Below are 20,595 nucleotides of genomic sequence, written 5' to 3'. Positions count from 1 at the left end.
CTGGCAAGTCTGAAATCTGCAGGGCAGGCCAGCAGGCTGGAGACTCAGGAAAGAGTTGATGGTGCAGTCTCAAGTCCAAAGGCTACCTGAAGACAGAAATCCTTCCTGGGGCAACCCTAGTCATTTCTCTTAAGGCCTTCAACTGATTGGATAAGGTCCACCCACATTATGAAGGGTGATCTGCTTTACTCAAAGTCTACTGATGTAAATGTTAATCACATCTTTTAAAAAATGCCTTCACAGCAATATCTAGGCTAGAGTTTAGATGGGTACCATAGCCTAGGCAAGTTGACACATAAAATTAACCATCACAACCATCAACATCCTTTAGTATGCCAGTCACTGCAGCTATAATTCATTCAGCCAGTAGGAAGAGACAGAACATTTGGATTTCTCCCTGAAACAAATCAGACCAGTTCTTCTTCAACGTGCAAGATTTCTGTGTACTAAACTCTACATCAAACACCCATTGACCAGTGTCTTCCTTGGCCTATATATTATCCAACAGTAGTTGATAAAGTTCTTCAATGTCAGCAGGATGGCGCTTACCCACTCTGGCTATGTATTTCTGTTCCACAAACACATCTGAGGAGGCATCACAGCATAAGGAACTATCACATTCCACCACCATCATGCCATCTCTCCTCAATTAAATTATCTCAGATACTGTGATACAGGTAAGTAATTGCAATCCCTTTGTTTATAAATCTGTGTCTTGGATTAAACATTCATGATGCCTATACAGTGAACAAAAACACACAAAGTATTTCACCTCTAATGAAAATTTAATTGTGATCGGATAGCAGGAGCTTACAGTGAGCTCAGAACAGCTATTGTGTGGAGTGATCTCTTTGCTGGTCAAAAGCAGGAGCTGCAACTTCATCCAGCCATCCCTAACAGCCACTTTGCTTGCTTCTCTACAAACAGATCTCTCTTTTCCAACTTAACCACTTCCTCTTTCCAATTCCTCCGGTTATCCAAATGGACACAGAGGTTTCAGGCCAAGAACAAAGCTCCCAAGAACTGGATTTGGAGGAGATAACTAGGAAAATTTCATTTCTTGACAAATGGAGGCAAATCTTTAGTTATCACAGGTAAGATGTTGTTGTTTTCTCATTTCTCTAGAAATGGAGATTTTCGGTGTTTAAGTAATCAACTTTAATGCTTGAGAAGCTTCCATTACAGGTTTACCTTTAAAATGCTTCAGGTATAACTATTTGTAGGCAGAGACTTCCCTGGCAAAGCTGAGGTTTGGGGAGGTATTCGGATGTGAGGTTTGAGCAGAGTAATTTAATTGATGTTTTCTCTTTCATTTATAGGCTGGGAACCAATAATATAAATCCTCAGGTAATTACTTTTCTCAAAGCCAAAGAGTTTTCTTCTAGTTGCTTCTTCAAACAATCACATTAACAGCGTAATCTGCATTTATTCTATGTGCATAATGTCACTCAGGCTCTGGCATTTAATGTCTGAAAACATAAAACTAGAAAGCCTGTTGAAGATTTTTTTCTTGTGCTTTCTTTTTTTTATACAAATTTCCCCTTCTACTTTTAAAAGCTACTTTTTATCATTAAGAGCATCATGTTATTATCTTAGAAAAAATGTGATATTAAAATCTAGAGTTCCTGCACTTGTGAAATAACATTAGATTTTGACAACCAAGTGTTTCAATGCCCCTGAAGAAAAGTAGTTTTGAAAATAGTTATCATCTTTATTCAGCTTTTGAAAAATTGTCTTCCTTCATCATTTTCAAATAAGGGAAAAATGACTGAATTCAGGTGTTAAAAAGATATTTTAAAATCTGATATACAATATAAGATGAAAGATGTTTGTCCTTCATGTAGACTGAAGGTTAGAAGGTGATGAACTTAGTATTTCACATATTATTTCAATCACTGAGCAAACACGGCACAATATATTAAGGTGATTTTCCTGGCACTAGTATATATGATCAAGCACTTGAATTATTAATATTTTAACTAAAATGCTAAAGCATTTTGCTGCAAGTAGCCTGTAATCTAAAGCATTATTTGTACTAAAACTCTCTTAGCCATAGTCTAAATTAGAATCAAAGAGATAAATGCTTCTATTTCAGTTCTGGAAGTATTAAATGAAGATAGCTACCATTTCAGGGGATAGAACATTCAAAAGATAAAACAATCTTTGAAAGGAAAAAAATGTCAAGTTATGCTTTACACAAGGTGGGGGAAACCCATTGGCACAAATGTAAAGATTTTCCATTTGATTTACAAAATGCGTCTTATCCTATCAGTAGTCTGTGATTTGGATGCTGAGTTTCTGAGATAAGAATGCATCTTTGCTTCTAAGAATACAGAAAAACTACGCAGGCAGTTTCCTTCATGTTTCAGCTACCAATAGGGCAGATTCGTTTGGCTAAGAAAATTGGAAGAAGAGTTGATGCCAATTAATATTGAAATGTCATGAGAATCAGTCAACAAAAGTAAAAATAGATTTTTTAAAAGGTGGAAGGTGAATTTTTTAAAGAAAAAAATTGTTATACTCACTTATTGGAGAATAGGAACCTGAAAGAATTAAAAAGAGATAACCTAACTTCATTTATTGACCAGTTAACAAGATAATGAGAAATACCTGTATAGACTAGAAAGATTGATTCAATGTTTATGAAATGTCTCCTCAAAACAAGAGACAGTGACATTTACATTCTTCTCTAAACAAAATTTCAAGTCAAGGTCTTGATAGCATTAATTATGTTTCCATAGTTACACTTAACCTCTCCAAGTCACATAAAACTTATGAGAAACCTCTTTGACACAGACATGGATTTTTCTGCCTCTTATATTGCTATTTATCCCAATTTTCAGACATCTTTAAAAGTGAGACAACATTTTCTGAATGCTGGTATTTCAGAGAGAAAGACAAAATTTAAAACAAGGTCATCACCAGCTCTGTTTGCTTTGTTTCTGGGGGGTGGTATTTTACACAGAATCCTGAAGGCAGCCATATATCTGCTGATGAAACAGAAGCTGGAACAGGAATACCTCAGCCTAAAGGACAAGGACATTTGCCATCAAGTAGCCTTTGTTCTATTCCCAAACCCTCCATCATCTCTTCAAAATTGGGCGGCTCTCCTATCTCCCTAGCAATGGCCACGGTAAGTATAGCTTGTCAATTAAACATGAAAGGAAACGTAATCTTCCCAAAACAACAGGCTGGGGAATCTTATCTGCTGTCATGTGAGAGTATTATTGAAGATAAGACCACAGACAGTTGTTATTGGTAAAAGGAGAATATAATTAAAATGACTTATTTATAGTATTTTTCAAGGACACTGGTGATGGTGCAGTTCTTTCCTTCCAAACTCTGAGTGTCTCTCTTTACATCCTTCCTTAATCCGACAGTTAAATTTGAGGGAGAGAGTGGGTTAAATAATTCACTCTATAAGGTAAGACAGGACAGACCCTCTAAGCCGCAGACCATGGACAGCTGCCAATATGTAAAACGATGTCCACGTGCAAGAAAGGCCCCTACCTGCGTGTGGACAGGAGGGACAGAGGTTGGGGAATGTGCCAGGCCCTGTCCGGGGCAAGGAGCTGATCTCAGAAAGGAAATGTTTTGGGGGGCTGCCAACTAATATGCAGATTCGAAAAGAACCTGACATTTGAGGATCCAAGTGGGTCTGTAAGTTACTGGTCCCAGCGACCATTTGCTCAATGCAGGACTTGACCAGGCTGAGGCAGAGATCGAGCCAGGAGGCAAAACCACAGGTAGCACTAGTGAGACAGGCCGTCAGTCCCTAACCCCCGGGCTGTGGACTGTTAGGGACCGGGCCACAGAGCTCCGAGGCTGCCACCTTCCCCCCCACCACACCATCCATGGAAAACTTGTCTTCCATGAAAATGAACGGAGTGTGGGGGTGGGAGAGGATGGACAGGGCAGAGCACAGCAGGAGGTGAGCAGCAGGAAGGTGAGGGAGCGAAGCTTCATCTCTACCTACAGTTGCTCCCCATTGATGGCATCACCGCCTGAGCTCCGCCTCTCCCCACCTCCATTTGTCTTCCATGAAACCCGTCCCTGGTGCCAAAAAGGTTGGGGACTATTGATATAGGCCAGAGCTGGAGGCAATGCCTTGGACAATGTCCAGAATACCAGCTGTCATGGTCAAAAAGATGAGACTGGAAACTGGGGAAGCTGAGGCAGGGGTCAAGCCAAGGCGAAAGTGCCAGATAGGATAAAGGGTCCCATCTCTGGGACTGTGCCCCAAAGTAACCCTTTAAATCATAATGAAACTTGGGGCTTCTCCAGGCAATTTCCCCACAGTCACCCCATTCCCCTCAAGCGGAGACCTCTCCTCAGGGCCCTATGAACAAGAGTCGCAAGAGGCCCTTCCTTCCTGAGGACACGCCTCCACACACCTGGGCATGTTTTCAGAAACAACCTGGGAGCAGCCTCGTCATCTGGGCAAAGATCGACAATATTTGCCCTGCAATCAGGCCTGCTGTGTACACACAGTTGCACAGTTTGTTCCCTGCACATAAGATCCCAGCTGAGAGGATAAGTGGGGACTAAAACGCCTTCCAGGGAAGCCACACAAAACCTTCATACAAAGTCTCCATCTGCATTTTGAGCACGAAGTCTGGTGACCCCAGCTGAGGTATTTCCAACGCTCAATATAACCTTTCTTTAAGCTCCCTGGACAAGACGTAATCAGATGTAGGGACTCTGGCCCCCAGATCCCTTTCTGGATCTGGCTTCACAGAGTAACTTTCTCCACCATCACACTTGCAGTTCAGACGTCCTGGGAGGCCTCACTTGTTCTTTCCTGTTGTTGAAAATCTATTCACCTTAACCTACCTTCCTTCCCTCTTTGCTCAAATGCCTGATGTCACAGGAAGACTGGCAGGCCAGCAGAGCTCTTCTAAGACAGGGCACTTGGCTCATTGGCCTTGAATCCCCTAGATGGAGCCTTAACTTGTGTCTTAAATACCTATACACCTCATACACCTAATCGCTCTCCTTTCAAGCAATGCACATGGGTAATATGTAATCCTGTTAGCACCCTCAGGCCTCAGTGATTATGCTGCCTTTACTGTAGGTGTAGACCAGAAGCTAGAGCAACTATCTGCATTTCACTTTACAAGATAATGTTTTTAATTAGGAATCTCTAATAAAAATGTATTGTGGCCTCTGTAATGAATTTCTATGGAGAACATCATTTTAAAATTTACATGTATCTGAAAAATAGGCTATCTTTTATGTGAAAGAGAAAGAAAACTCTGATTCTATACTGGCATTTGCCTGCAAACAAAGAAATAAATTCCAGAAGTCTTCGTAAGACACAACAGTGAGGGGTGCAGGTGCAGCGGAGACATGGACAGGAGGGATGGGAGTCTTCCCAGCAAAACTTTTTGTACTCTCTGGTTTCTGCACCATCTATTTTTGAAAGCACACACAAATCTAACAAATAGTACAAGCACTCATAGACGTTTACAAAGTCTTCTGGTCTCTCTCTATATTGGGGAGGCAGGAGAGTCTGGGACTGAATGCCCCCTCTTGTCTACAAACACAAACGTGATGCAATTGGAGACCTCCCCAGTGACATCTCCTGGGTAATTCTCTCCCTTTGGAAAAGGCTGGGAGACAAAGGATCGGACCACTGTAGCCTGAAAGAAAGTTGATAAGGTGTTAAGAAAGTCCCAGAAGTAGAGAAAATTGATTTTTTAAAAATGAATTTGCATTTATTCCCATTATATGGGCCAGATAATAGTATGTCCTTTAAATAGTAGTAGTATTAATTAAACACATCCTGGGATTTCAGGATGATATGCCTTGGGATTCTAAATACGTTTGTTCCAGGGAGGGTTTGTTCCAGGGAGGGTTTGTTCCAGGGAGGCAGTTTGGAAGCTTGACCAGTTCTAATCAACCTTTCAGCAGTGCAGCCGCCTGGCAAATTGTCAGAGCTATTGAATCCTAATACTGACTTGAGAAAGCCTTTTGTCATCACTCTTTTATTCCTCTCTGGAGTAGGGATGCATGGTGTTTCCTGACATGGGCATACACTGCCTCTTTGCTGGGAACCTGCTCAGAAAGTAAGGGTTGGGTAAAGCACCCTATATACCTTCATTTTCCTCACCTCTCCTGTTTCTCACCTTTTCTCGCCCTCTCTCCAATACTACAGCTTTCTTCCTTCCCACAACCTGACATCTTATAGCATGTGTGGTAGAATGAACTCTGGCTGAGGCTGCTGGCCCAGGTGAAATCGTAGAAAAGGTGAGCATCCTCTCTGGGCCTTCTGCCAGGCCACCCAAGGGCCTTCCTTCCCTCCAGTGGCAGTTCCCCATCCTCCTCCACTCCCAGGCCTTTCTCTGGGACTCAGCCTGGAACATATTCCTGTAGCCTCTTTTATCACCAGCCAGTAAATAAACCCCTGGCGTAGCTAAAATGCCAGCAAGCACTATCATAATAAAAATGTAATACCAGGAAACCAAAATATTCTAGGCAGACACAAATGAATAAAACTCTAACAGAGGGATAACAGGCAAGGGATGCTTTTTGGGAGTAGTAGACATAGCCTAGTGTCCCACCCATGAGCTCAGCAATGAGCCTTCATAGGTGTTAATTAATTCATCATCTCTGGACAGTCCCTAGAGGCATCTCTGGTGGGAGTGGGGGCTCTCTTCCATGTACCCCTCCAGATGCACTATCCACCCTTCTCTATCCTGCTCAGGGGCTGACCTGTAGGGACTCCATCAATAGGGAACCCTCCTCCTCTGGCTTCCTGTTGAATTTGGGGAGCCCTGAAGGAGACTGGAGGAAGGGGAGGGAAGGAAGTCAGGCTGTTCATGGCTGACTGAGTCCCTCTCCTCTCATGGAAGTCCCCTCCCCAGGGCTCTCTCCTTCCTGGTTCAGGACTCCTTCCTCTGCTCTTCCAGGTCTAGGGATCATAACGACTCCCCACTGTTGTGCCCTGGGACACTGCATTAGCCACTATGGTGTCCCCACACCCAGCCCACATCTTTATAAATAGTCCCTGTCTTAAACATTCCTTAAATTAATTATCCTGACTTGAGAGTGCCATCTGTTTCCTGCCGGGACCCTGGCTGGTACAAGTTGAAAGACTTGCATTTGGGTCCCAGAACTGCAATTTATTATATATGTGACCTTGGACATGCCACTTAACTACTCTGGACCTCAAGTCCTTTAACTATAAAATGAAAGGACTGAATTAGATCTTTTTTAATTCAACAGCTACTTATTGTGATTCTACTACACACCAGGCACTGCACCAGATGCTGAGAAATCAATGGTGAACACGGTAGAGCCAAGAGTCTACCACTCTATTAGACGGTTTCGCATAAAAATGTCTTCTTAGGACTGGCTAATTCTAAAATCTCTGATTCCATGATGATCTAGTGATTCATGAGGCAAAAAGAGATTTAACGAAGCAGCTTCAAAGAGGATTATTCCACCTCAAGTTAGGGGGAGGGGGTGGGAGAAGACTGGGCAGGGACAGGTGGTCACAGGGAAACTCTAAGCCCAGGGACAAGGGACAAGGCCGTCAGGGGAAGAACATTAAACCTCTCGGAAAGAATGACTGAGGACGTCTGTCTGTGTGTGTGCAATGTGTGAGTGTGCATGTCTGTGTGAAGAAGGATCATCACCCTTATCACTGTGACAAGAGTCACATGAAACGTAGTGCTGGGAAAGAGTGGAACGCGTTACAAATACTGGAGAACTAGTAAAGTGAAAACAGAAATGCTATAAACCATGCTTGATTGTGTTAAATAATAATAATCACTGCAATCATTTATTAGGACTAATTACCATTTGCATCTAGTTACCAAGCAGCACAAGAACCTAGGGATGTCATTAAATATGTGTCCAGTTAATCTTAATACAGATTATATTTGATACGAAAGTAAGTGTGATACAGGGTAAGAAGGGTCATCTTTGTTGTCACACTGGCCAATGGGATCTGGCTGGAGACACCTGCAGCCCCCCGTCCCAGGCCTCCCACAGGTGCAGCAGGGGGTGAGGCTCTCTAAGTTGAAGGTGGTGACTGACAACACAAACAGCAGTGTGGTTTGGCTTGCAGAGTTTTTTTAAATTGAATTTAAATTCTAAGCCTGCTTAGTCTCAACGGTCTTAATCTTCCACATTTATACACAGCTTTTCCTCCCTTATTGCTGCCAGTCTCTGGTCTTTTTCCATCTGTGTTGGGACTTTCTTCCATACTGCACAAGATGTTCCTGCATAGACAAGCTGTGTTTTCACAAAGGTAATAACACTACATTTACCCAGTACTTACGGTTCCCAAAGACCTTTTCCGTACTTCTCTTTCAGTAATAGCCCATGATGTGGACCAGGCAAGGGTTATCCCCATTTCTGGATAAGCAAATAAAGTCTTAGAGAGGTTTGGACATTTGTCCAAGTTCACAGGATCAATAAGGAGTAGAGCTGGGGCTTCCCAGCCCTTGAGTTGGGAGTGGTCAGTCTTTCTTCTGTGCTGTGCAATCTCACCACCAGGGAAACACTGTGTTAGTTTTCATTGCCTCTCCAGCAGATACTCTGGGCTGATGACCCTCTTTGGCCATGGTACACTCTGAGTCTGTGTCTTCCAAGAGCAGCCACCGTACCTGTTTGCTGCCTCTCCTCGATGTGCTGTTACCCTGAGACACACAGTACAGAGAGCTTTTCTTCAAATGCATTACTAGGCCTTTGCTTACACTGAAATGCACCTGCCTCTATTTCTCTGTGGAGAAAACCTTTTCTTTTGAGGGTGGGAGTAGAAATGGCCAGGAAATGAACTCTAACTACAAAACCAGACCCTGAGCCATCATGCGGAAGAGCATTCCAGATGCATGCCTCTCCTGCGCCTTTCCTTTTTGGAAACCGTTAGGACCTGCCCTCGGGGCCTGCTCCGTGCACAACTGGGAAGAAGTACCAGGCTCTGGACCAACTGGGCATCACGCTCCATTTGTTCACACTCTTTAACCGGCTCCAAAAGCCTGAATATGATATTCAAAGCCCTCCAGGATCAGGCCCAAGGTACTTTCCAGTCTTGGCTTCCACTTTCCTTCCTGCCCTTTGGCCCCCCAAACACACACACGCTGTTCCAGTCACACTGAGCTACTTACTCCCCATTCCAGGACACTAGACCTTTCCCTTTGTCTGGGCTCCCCACTATTACAGGCAATAGGCTACTGCGTTGTCTGTCCCAGAGAGTGGGATGTGTGCCTCTGCTGGAACATGGGGTGCTTTCAGGGGTATGGCATCAAGGGACATATTACATGTCATTGAGTTACCTGGTGAGAAAGATACCTGCTTCTCTATCTGATAGGTCAGGGAGAAAGACTCAGTAAAGGGCGTACATGTCCACACCTCTTTAATACTTCTTACTTTCTTTTAAACTATGAAGGGTGCAGGGCTCAGTCAGAGCTTCCACACGCAATAGTTTCTAGCTGTAATTCATGACACTGTTTTATCTTCATTATTTTTTTGTCATGTATGGCAAGTCATTTTGATTTCCATTTAAGAAAGTGATATCAAGTGTCTTTTTAAAATAAATGTTTTCTAAGTTACAAAATGTGGCCTAAGCTAATGAAAAATATTAATTAGATAATGATTGGTACACAAAAATGATAGAAATCATAAAATAGCACATACAGGATTACAGCAGAAATATTAAGAGAATGGGTGCAAACGCCAGCTCTGTTTCTACTAGCTGGGCGAATACCTTAACCTTTCTGTGCTTCCAATCTCATATCTGGATAAAAGGAGGATAACAGCAGTACCTACTTCACAGAATTAAAGTAATGACTATAACACGCCTCCCAGTGCCTGGTGCATAGAAAATGCTCAGTAAATCTGGATGCCAATCACCAGCCTGTTCAAGTGCTGCCTCTTCCATGAAGCCTTCCTGAGCACTTCAATCAGGGGTCCTCTTTATTCTCTCCGTTTTCTCATGACATTTTATACTTGTCTTATGGAATGTCACAGACTCCATCTTGTACATAGTCTTTTTTTTTACATACCTATATTCCCCACAGGCTCAGCACAAGCTAAATGATTAATAAGTGTTTGATTATGCATGGATTCCCTTTTGTTCTTTTCATGTGTTTGGTTTATAAAGACCTGTTCTCATTTTCCTGGGAAGCTCTAAAGGACCCTGTAGAATTTCAATGTGCTGTAGAGTATCCAAAAAACCCTTCAAAGGTCCTGGTACAAGAACACAGAGGATGCTTGTTTAATATCCTGTAAAGCACTACTGCACTCAGGCTAGAAACATGAGATCCTGTCCATTCTTTATTTCTGGGGCAAGAGGGAAAAACCCAAAGGTGGCAGAAGCAGGGGTTGCAGAGTCATAGATATGGGGAAGAGGCATGGGAACAGGAGCAGCCTATGGTGGCCTACAGGGGCCTGGCAGGCAATGGAAAGCCAGGCACAAGGGATAGAGATCAAACAGGGACAACCAGGTGTGGGGCTCACACACTGAGCCTTCAGGATAAAACATCCTAAGAGAACCTAACGTGACTCTTCTGCCTAGGACTCCACACAATTAAGACTGGGGGCTAGAAAAATATGTGAACCTGAATGCAGAAGGGACAAGGCCCACCTCCTTGATGCCACCAAGACAAGTATGTCTAGGAAGAATTATCTTTGGCTGAATCATTTATTTCCCCTCTTTTCAGAAACTACGACAGGTCCTCTTTGGAAATACAGTCCGTGTCTTCAGCTATAACTGGAGAAAGGCCTATTTCAGGTTCCATGATCCTTTTTCTGACCTGGCTTTCGCCTTGGAAGTGGGAAAGGTAATAGCCAGTTTGTAATTTAAAAAAATCTTAATCCCATGTTCCTTATCTGAGCTTCCTTCCTGTCCATGTCATATGAATGCATGTTTTCATTATAATCATATGCAGAAACACATTTCTAATTTAAAGTTTAACTTTAAATGATAACAAACTGTTTAAAACTACAACATACTGTCTGAATTGAAACAAAGTCCTAAATTCCTTTTTCATCCCATCCTGCTCTGAATTCTAGTTTTCCTGCCTCTTTTCTCCATGTTCTAAGCATCGCTGAGGATTTAAAAGGCAGGAGGAGATCTAGGAACTTCTTTCTGGCTTATTTGAAATATCAATAATTTATGTCACTGATCATTAGTCACATCTAAATTTCAAGGTCGAGCCAACTAGCTCCTTACCTCCTACCAATCTAAAAGTCTGCTATGAAGCAGGGTGACAGGGGAGGCAGGATGGAGGATGACATCCATCCCAGACTCCAGTCTGTGGGGCTCTAAAAAGAAACTAAGTCAGGGAGGGCTGGCGTACTTAGAGTGTCCTTTCACTAAGCCCTGGGGGTACCAGGAAGGAAAAGGCTGCACAGAAGATAGATAACAACATCCATTTCTAAGAGTCCTCTCTTGTATACTATTATTGGTCTGAGTGGTTTCATTACGACTGTGCAGCCTGCCCCCGGCCTTCACACCTTACTGTTCACCCTCCCCATTTCAGGGAGGTGCCCGAAGCATTCAGATGGCTGTACAAGGATCCATCATCAAATACTTGCTGTTTACTAGGAAGGTTAAAGACTGTAACTTTCGCAGGTAAGAGGACTGTGAGGAGTACTTGGAAGAGTTTCACTGGAACCTTTATATGCTAAATAATCACAACAGAAAAATTCAAGTTGCCTCAGGAAGGAAATCTGCCTCCTAAGGCAGAAAGGGCTCCGTCTGTCCCAGAGAAGCTAGATTTTGCCACTGGGGAGGGCTCTTCTGGAGTCACTCTCAATGTTCAGTTGCAGGGATAATGTTGACAGGTTTTATGCTTTACTGCAGACCACCCTGTCAGGTGGAATTAAGCACTGGGTCTCAGGTAGGCTTACTTGTCCATATTTGATGGGAAGCTCTAACCTAACAATGCTAAGAAAGAACAAAAGAGGTGATTAAAAATCCAATAAATGAAGGATCAATCCTCCTATTTAACCAGACTGACCAGGTATCTTTGGTAGTTGCCTAAATTAAAAAATCAGTCCAGATTTATTCAAATTTACTTTATCCTTAGAAGTTCATAAACCCCTATCATGTGCAAAGCCTAATGCTAGATATTTGAGGAAATAAAAATATATCTACCCTGAGGCAGGAGATGTTATCACCCAAAACAGGAACTAAATGTATAATATATTCTAAGATCATGAATTACCAGGTTCCCTAGAAGCAGAGCCCACGATGGGGATTCTTTGTGCAAGTGATTTATTAAGGGAGTGCCCTCAGGAGAAATCTACCAGGGAATGAGGGAAGCAGGACGGGGAAGGAGAAGCAGCTAAGGAAGAATGCGGTTTCCAGCAGCGCCAGCCTGGGGCCATGGGGAGCTCAGGCATGCAGACTGCACTGCAGAGCCTGCCGCACCTGCCGATGAGGGATCAGGGCTTCTGTACCTCCCACCCCAGGCAGGCATTGGCCATCCTTAGGGAACGGGCATAACCCCCAGCACTTCTAAGCAAGGTGACTCCAATCCCTTGGAGAAAGCTGAAAAGTGGGAGCCACTAGCTGCTGTACCCAAATCAGGTAGGGGACGAGTCCACCATCTGAGTAAAATAGATCCCAGGGAATCAAATGGCACACATACAACATTTGCTACGTAAATTCAAAGCACTTAGCACAGCAGTGTAGCTGGCCTGTGGCAAATAGGAAATAAATGTGAAAGAGTAACCGCTCCTATAGACCTGCTCCTTTAGATCTTGCAAAACAGTTTGGAGTCCCAGCCTCCTTGTTACTCATTTCTGTATCACCACAGAGGTGGATGGATTGTATAAGTTGTTGCTAAGTTCATTATAAACCTCCATCATGTTTCTTTATAAAGGCAAGAGTGTCAATGTTAAGTATTTGTAAAATAAGCAGAGTAAAGGTCTCCTGTGGAAAGCTGGGCTCCTCCTGGAAGGCTGGACGGCCCCAGGGCACGCTCAGTGCGGTGGTTGAGAGCAGGAGTCGGAGACAGACAGCCCAGGCTCCAGTCACTGCAGTGTCACCTTACGGATAAACGACCGGGGGCAAACTACTGCACCTCTCCTATCTTACTCTCCTCACCTCTAAAATGGAATGATGCTAGCACCTACCTCACAGGGTTGCTGTGGGGACAAGTAGGTAACAGGTGTGACGTAGTCAGCGAGTGCCAGGCAAGCGTAAGCTACAGATTAATAAGGGTGATCTGAAGTAGGCCTCGGATGACATGTAGGACATGATTAGGTGGAAAGGACAGAGGTGTCTGCTAAAGGCACAAGTGCATGAGAAAAGGCAGGGAGGGGGAATGTGGAACGTATGTTCAGAGGACTGGTCCATCTGGCGAATAGGGTTTGCAAAATGGAAGCCTGAGGACAAAACTGCAAAAGATATTTGAGGTTGAGCTTGAGAAGGGCTTGTTTTACTGGGTTGAAGAATCTGGACTGATCCCTGCTGGAGTTCAGGAGGAAGGACAGTGTTAGGACTCATCAGAGGTCACAGTGCACAGGGTGGGATGGGCTGATATCACCTAGGGAAATCATAGCTTGCAGTGAGGATTCCAGTAGCAATCACGGCAGAGAAGACAAGGCCCTCCTGTGACATTCTCACATTGTAGGTTGATGATGGAACCAGATAAAGTCCCCAGTATTCAGAAGGGAACATGCAATTGGATGCCTCAGCACACAGCCAGGTGACTGTCCATTCTGATGGTTTCCTACCCTCCACCCCCGCATTGCAGTTTGTGTGAAATAAGCAAGCAGGAGCAGGAGCGAGCCCTGGCCACGGTGCTTGCTGGCATCCTGTGGGCTGCAGGAGCTGCTCAGAAGGCCACCATCTGTCTCGTCACTGAGGACACTTATGTTGCCTCTACTCCTGACTACTCCATGGACGATGTCACTGAGCGGGTAAGTGCACTCCTCCCCATCCTGCCAGACAAAAGGCCAATGAGGCCTAAGCATGCGCCAGACTCACCATGGGAATGAGGTAGCGCCCCATCGATGATCCAGATGTGACCAGAGTCACCTTCCAATGAGGCAAGTCCCAAGAGCTTAAGTGATCCAAGCAGCTAAAATGGCAGTCCTGCTGTGAATTACTCCTTCCAGAAGTCACCATGATCAAGAATATTCTATACCTGAAATAATCATAAACTGCATTTCTATAGCCACTGTCTTAAAGATAGCTAAATTCTACATATTAGAAAAAAAATCTCTTTGTGGTTTTACTGCTCAAAATATCATATTGATTTAAAACTGAGAAATGTGAAAGTGCTGCCGGTGGCCAGCCGATTTTACCGTGTATGTTTTGCATGGCCTTGTGTAAGATAATATGTCAGTTTTTAGTAATGTGATTTTGCAATGAAACAAAAAAAAAACTCCCTTGAGGTAATAACAGTGAGTTGACATCTCTTAGATGTAACTTTCATCTTCCTCTTCATTTTTATCTTCTGTGCCTGATTTATAGCTCCAGCTGTTTGAATTTTTAGAGAAAGAAGCCACCGAGAAATTCATCTATGATCATTTACAATGTGTAAGTGCTTAAGTGTTAAGATAATTCCTTTATGTTGAAATGATCTTACAAAGATCTTTTTTCTTTTATAAAGTGTATTTCTAATGATGCTTGTTAGGAAAACCAGGTCATTTTAAAGGCGAAGAAAGGGCAGAAGGAGAGAATGAGAAGCCTGCCTCTCCCTCCTCACAACCTAGAAAGAGGCAGATCACACACAGGCCCACTCACAAATGCCTCTATTTCCTTGGTTAATAAAACCCAGGGAATAATACTTTAGAGGGCATATAACAGTATTTCTTTTGTGGCAAGAGAGAAGGTTAAAGCAGTCTTGTCTCATCTAGTGGATGAAAAACAAAAATAGTAACCAAAAAAAAAAAAAAACTAAGGTCCTCGTCTAAGTTGCTAAAATGACCATTCACACTGATTCCAGGTGGATGGCTTCTGGCCTTAAGAAGGGATCCTGTTTCCCTTCTTCTGTCAGCACATCTCACACAATGTTCTCCAATGCAATGATTCTTCTTTACTCCCAGTGTGGGGAGGGGACAGAGTAGGGGGCAGGGATGATGGAAAAGGGAAAATGCTTTTTAAAGATTCCTCAGTGGAAAAAGAAATAAAAGCTGATTTTTCTGAAGAATCAGAAATCTACAACGTGAAAGCAGAGGACAATTAGCCAGAAAACCATGAAGCTGTCAACTGTAGACTGTATGGAGAGGGGAAACGTGATGGATGAAACTCACCGTTACATTTTTTTTTCAAAGGCTATAGAGACAAAAAACTTGGGCATGGGTTCTCAGCCACACGCTAGTTATATAATATGGGTTAAACCGGTTACTCCAGGCCTAGCTCCCCACCAGCTCATAGCTTGGTTGTTAACCTGCATGACAGGCAGAGGAATGGTCCCCCTGAAGACGTCCAAAGTCAGCCCCAGAACTTGTAAATATGTTACATTACGTGGCAAAGGAGAATTAAAGTTGGTCGTCAGTTGACTTTAAAATAAGGAGATGACCCTGTATTACCCAGGTGGGCCAATGTAATCATGTTCTTAAATGTAGAAAAGGCAGGCAGAAGTCAGAGCGATGTGATGTGAGAAGACTGCCACCTGCCTTTGCTGGCTTTCATGATAGAAGAGGGCCACGACTCAAGGAATGTGGGCAGGGCCTCTAGAAATCGGAAAGGACAAGGAAACACATTCTCCTTTAGCATCTCTAGAAGGAAAGCTGTCCTATTGATACCTTGATTTTAGCCCATTAAGACCCATTTCAGACTTCTGACCTCCAGAACTGTCAGATAATAAATTTGTATTATTTAAGCTATTAAATTTATGGTAATTTGTTACATTTTTATATGAAACTAGTAAAACCTGTATGATAGATTTTAAGTACTTGACATGAAACGCTAAGCTAGAAGGCTCCTTAGGGACTCCTTATTGTGGGCAGGAAATATTGAATGGGATTATACCGATATAGCATATCCATTTAAGAAATGACCCTTTCAGCAAAAAGGGGCAACCCCTCCCTCTCTGTCTTCCATCTCCTCAACTCAAATGTGGGAGAGTCTAACTCAATAGGAAGGACCCTCCACACACACAAAGAAATCCTTAAATGTAGCCACGATTGAGATCAGAGGAGCAGAGCTGAAGCCATGCACATGCTTTCCCAAAGACTAAGAGTCGAGCTGGAATAAGTAATCAAGGCCCTACGCAGAAGCGGACTCCACAGGGCAGGCGGCCTGGGCACAAGAGCCGAGCACCGCCTTGGCCACACTGGGGGAGGGTTGCCACCATGTCACAAGTGAGGGGGAACTTGACGGGATACATATTCCTCTTGAGGGCATCCCCCCAGCAAGGGCTGTACGTTTGGATGGGCACCCCATTCAGAACTTTACCAAACCCCCCTGACTATCGAAATGCATCAGTCCTGTGTCCCATTCCATTTGGTTCGAGATCTCAGGCTAGAGGTCTGAGGGCTATATGGGGGCAGCAGACATTTTGTTATAGGTTAAATTATGTCCCCACAAAAAGATAGTTAAAGTCCTAATACCCAGTACCTGTGACTATGATCTTATTTGAAAATAGGGTCTTTGCAGATGTAATCAAGTTAAGATTGGGTCATGCTGGATTAGAGTGGGCCCTAATCCGAAAACTGATATCTTTATAAGAAGAGGGAAAATTTGGACACGGACACAGACACAGGGGGAGAACACCATGTGACCAGGGAGGCAGAGATTGGAGTGATACAAGCCAAGGCACACCAAGGATTGCCAGGAAGATGCGAGGAAAGACCTCCCCATAGGGCCTTCAGAGAGAGTGTTCCCTTCCTCTGACACCTTGATTTCAGACTTCTAGCCTCCAAAACTGTGAGGGAATAAATTCCTATTGTTTTAAGTAATTCAAATTTGTAGTAGTTTTTTATGGCAGCTCTAGAAATAAATATACCTATCATATACGATCTGCAGCATTACCCTATACAGTGTTGTTTTTTAAAAATTTGAATCAAAGAATGTCAAAAACAATCAGGAAATTTCACATAAAAACCTGGATTTCAGGCTTTTACCAAAAAATCAGGAAATCTGGCCATACAGGGTCTATATGCTCACATTTCCTCAATTAGCTGACATAGGAGGCAGCTACTTCCCCCTTTAGACAGGTTTTGATAGGCTGAATGCTGTCCACATCCTAATCCCAGAAACCTGTGAATACTGTAGTCCTTCCTTTACCTGCTTTCTGCCATTTCATTTACCCAAGGTCAACCACAGTCTGAAAACATTAAATGGAAAATTCCAGTAATAAACAATATACACTACCCACCCACGACTCGGTAGCCTTCTCAGTTATCAGATTGACTGTTGGGGTATCACAATGTTTTTGTTCTAGTAACCCTTATTTTTCTTAATAATGGCCCTAAAGCTCAAGAATAATAATGCTGGCATATTGTTATAATCATTCTATTTTATTATTAGTTATTGCTGTTAATCTCTTACTGTGTCTAATTTATAAATTAGACTTTATCATAGGTATGTTTGTATAGGAAAAAACATAGCAGATATAGGATTCAGTGCTATCCATGGTTTCAGGCGTCCACGGGGGTCATGGAACTTATCCCCCGTGGCTAAGGCGGGACTACTGTATGTCACCTCACTGGTTAAGGGGACTCTGCAGATGTGAAGAAGTTAAAGATCCTGAGATGGGGCAATTATCCTGGACTATCCAGAGGGGCTCAATTAATCATGAGGGTCTTTATAAGGGAAAGAGGGAGGCAGGAGAGTCAGAGAAAGAGAAGGGACCAGGGAAGCAGAGGGAGAAAGGTGATGTGATGTGGGGCCACTAGCCAAAGGGACTGGGGACGGCTTCTAGAAGCTGGAAAAGGTAAGGAAGCAGAATCACCCCTAAAGCTTCCAGAAGGAACACAAGATTGTTGGCACTTTGATTTTAGCACAGTGAGATCCATGTTGGATTTCTAACCTCCAGAACTGTAAGGTAACATATTCATGTTGTTTTAAGCCACCAAGTTTGTGGTACTTGGTTACAGCAGCCATAGGAAACCATTCCACACATGCTCTGCAGTTGCACTGGGCACCAGCTCTCCCCATTTCTCTCATACCCTTGCAGTACACTCATTGCGGCTCCTATGGCACTGGAATTTGTTCTCTTGCCTAAGAGTCCTGCCCCCTGCCAGGTCACAGAGAGCAAAATGGGCAAATTAATCCATAAAGGTAAAAGCATATGCATTTTAGCAAAAATCTTCCTGATACGATGCCTTTAAAAAAAGAGAGAGAGAGATTTTAACCCTGTGCACCTGGGAAGCCAGCCAGGGAGGCTACTCTGCTTTTCAGCAGGTAGAGTATTGACATAAAGCTAAAATAAAGCCAACTAATGAGAGGCCCCAAATGTTTGTTAGGTAATTTAGGTTTGATCTTAGAGATCACAGGGCACCTACAGAAAGTTCTAAGAAGAAAAGAAACATGGCCAAGAAAAGAGCCAGGGGAGAAATGCCTTAGAGAGGAACAAATATTAATTTTGCTAGCATGTTCCAACAACCCAGGAAGGTACCGTGCATTAATTATTTCATTTACCTTTTGCAACAAACCTGGGGAAAAGGTTATTTTTATCTATGATTGCAGATGAGATTGAAACTCAGAGAAGTTAGTAAGTAGGAGTTAGTAAGTAGTAGAACTGGTTTTGAGCCTAGGTTGTATAACTCCAAAGCTATTTCTACAAGGTCTCCCTGCTCCCCCTGAGTTGAATGGGGCAATGAGGAGGGATACTCTGTGAGGAGAGGCTGGATAAGGAGGAAGCCAGGCAAGAGCAGCACTGAGGTGGGCTAGGAAAGATACACCACACCTTAGCCAGGATTTGAAGACAATCTCATGGTAGAAGTGCAGGAAAGAAGGATAAAATTGAAGACCAAGAGAATGACAGTGCCATTGGCAGGCATGAAGCAAAGAAGGGGAATATGAGAGTAGGAAGACTTAGGGAAGCAGAGAGAGCTCTATTCTTTTGGCAGCTAGGGGAGGAAAAGAAACTCAGGCTGTAAAGCCTTGAATTCATACCCACGGTTATATACATGTGTGTTGCTTTTAGGCAAATGTGCTTTGCTTTTGTTTCCCAAATAGTTCAAAGGGGAAGGAAGCCATGGTGTCATCCTATTTCTGTACAGCCTGATCTTCTCCAGAACATTTGAAAGGTAAGTTCTACAAACGTTCGCACAGGTATGTCCTATAGGACTGGAATCACATAAACAATGTACTCCTGTGTTGAAAAATATTGCCATCCTCCTACTGGAAACATGAGTACAGTTTTTTTTTTCTAGTGGATACTCTCCTGTTCCCAGGTCCTTTCCTGTAGTTGGTTTGGCCATCTTAATGGGCAAGTGGATATCATTAGTCAAGTTTGAATCTGTTCTTATAGAACAGTAGCAGGTTCCTTCTTGTGGTTGTAAATATTGGCAGATGACACTAAACTTATTTGTAAAAGTTTCATAATTAAATATATTTTATTATTTAGATTCACAATAAAATATATCCTCAGATATTTACTTTGTCTCTATGATATGAAAAATTCTGTTCTGTGGAAAGTACAAATAAGAGAAGATATGGGCCTGACCTCCTGCAGGCTCCAGTCTGGGAAGGACAAGAGGTGAACACACAAGATGCTGGACGAGTCCGGGGTGGTGCCCGACATGTCAAATGAGGTGTGAAGACAATGAGTCTTAGTGGACTCCAGAGGCAGAAGGGTCCCCTGCAGCTAGGGTAGTCAGGGAAGGCTGCAGGAAAGAAATGGACTTTCTTCTGGGCCCTGAGAGATAAGCTTTTGAGAGTCTGAGAAAGAGAGAGAAATCTCAGTAGGAAAGAATCACAAGCCCTGAAGCAGTGTTCCTGAACCTTGTCATTTATATACCACCATCACATTGTTATGGTCTGTTACTATTTGCTTAACAGTTTTCTTTAGATCAGCACACATTTAAATATCAACCTTGTCCTAAACATTAATATCCTTTATAATATATAATGTGCTATGCTAAAGATAAAACATTAAAATAAATGCATCACTTTTAAAACTATAAAATGTTCCTATCTGTACCACCTGAAATCATACCATCCTTGGGGAAACACTGCCCTGATTTATATCTGATGCCACCAAGGCACTCACCATGCTTGACCCAAGTCTTTAAGTCTCGTTCACAGAAGGGCATGACCTCCAGTCCTGTGAATATATTCATTTAAGAATATATACAGCTCACACAGCAGTACTCAGCACTTTCCCCTGGGTGACAACAGAAGCCACATTCAACTTTGATCCTGTATTGTCAAGGGCAAGCCCCCGGCCCCTGGCCAACAGTGGAGGCTGCCCTTCTGTAGCCAAGAAATGAGCTCAACAGCCACGCTGGTGTTTTCCATCTCTTCAGCTCTGCCTTGGGCTAGCATTCTCTGGTGTGGTTGTGTGTCACCACCCTGAGCCAAGCATTCCTTATCCCTAGGCCAACAGGGTCTCTACTGAGCCCAGCATCCACCCAGAGCACACACATGGGGATTCCAGTGTATGAGACATCTGTATCTTCTCCCCGCCCCCTACCACTCATCAGGCTCTTCCCCCACCTGCATCCACGGCTTCCTAA

At 43.3% G+C, this 20,595-nt stretch overlaps 1 protein-coding gene across 1 annotated transcript in view; it reads left to right on the top strand.

The window, feature by feature from the left end:
- Positions 1-981: 981 nt before the first annotated feature.
- MINDY4B (MINDY family member 4B) overlaps positions 982-20,595 on the top strand; it is a 33,376-nt gene continuing 13,762 nt past the window's right edge. Inside the window, exons 1-8 of the mRNA XM_045539470.1 lie at positions 982-1,094; positions 1,320-1,347; positions 2,966-3,133; positions 10,671-10,790; positions 11,493-11,584; positions 13,716-13,881; positions 14,438-14,503; positions 19,094-19,164. Of these exons, the coding sequence (XP_045395426.1) occupies positions 982-1,094; positions 1,320-1,347; positions 2,966-3,133; positions 10,671-10,790; positions 11,493-11,584; positions 13,716-13,881; positions 14,438-14,503; positions 19,094-19,164 (824 nt within the window). The remainder of the gene's footprint in view (positions 1,095-1,319; positions 1,348-2,965; positions 3,134-10,670; positions 10,791-11,492; positions 11,585-13,715; positions 13,882-14,437; positions 14,504-19,093; positions 19,165-20,595) is intronic.

This window comes from Lemur catta, chromosome 1 (genome assembly GCF_020740605.2).
Source record: "Lemur catta isolate mLemCat1 chromosome 1, mLemCat1.pri, whole genome shotgun sequence".
Lineage (NCBI taxonomy): Eukaryota > Metazoa > Chordata > Mammalia > Primates > Lemuridae > Lemur > Lemur catta.
Note: the sequence above shows the minus strand (reverse complement) of the source record. Positions and strands in the feature narration are given on the sequence as shown.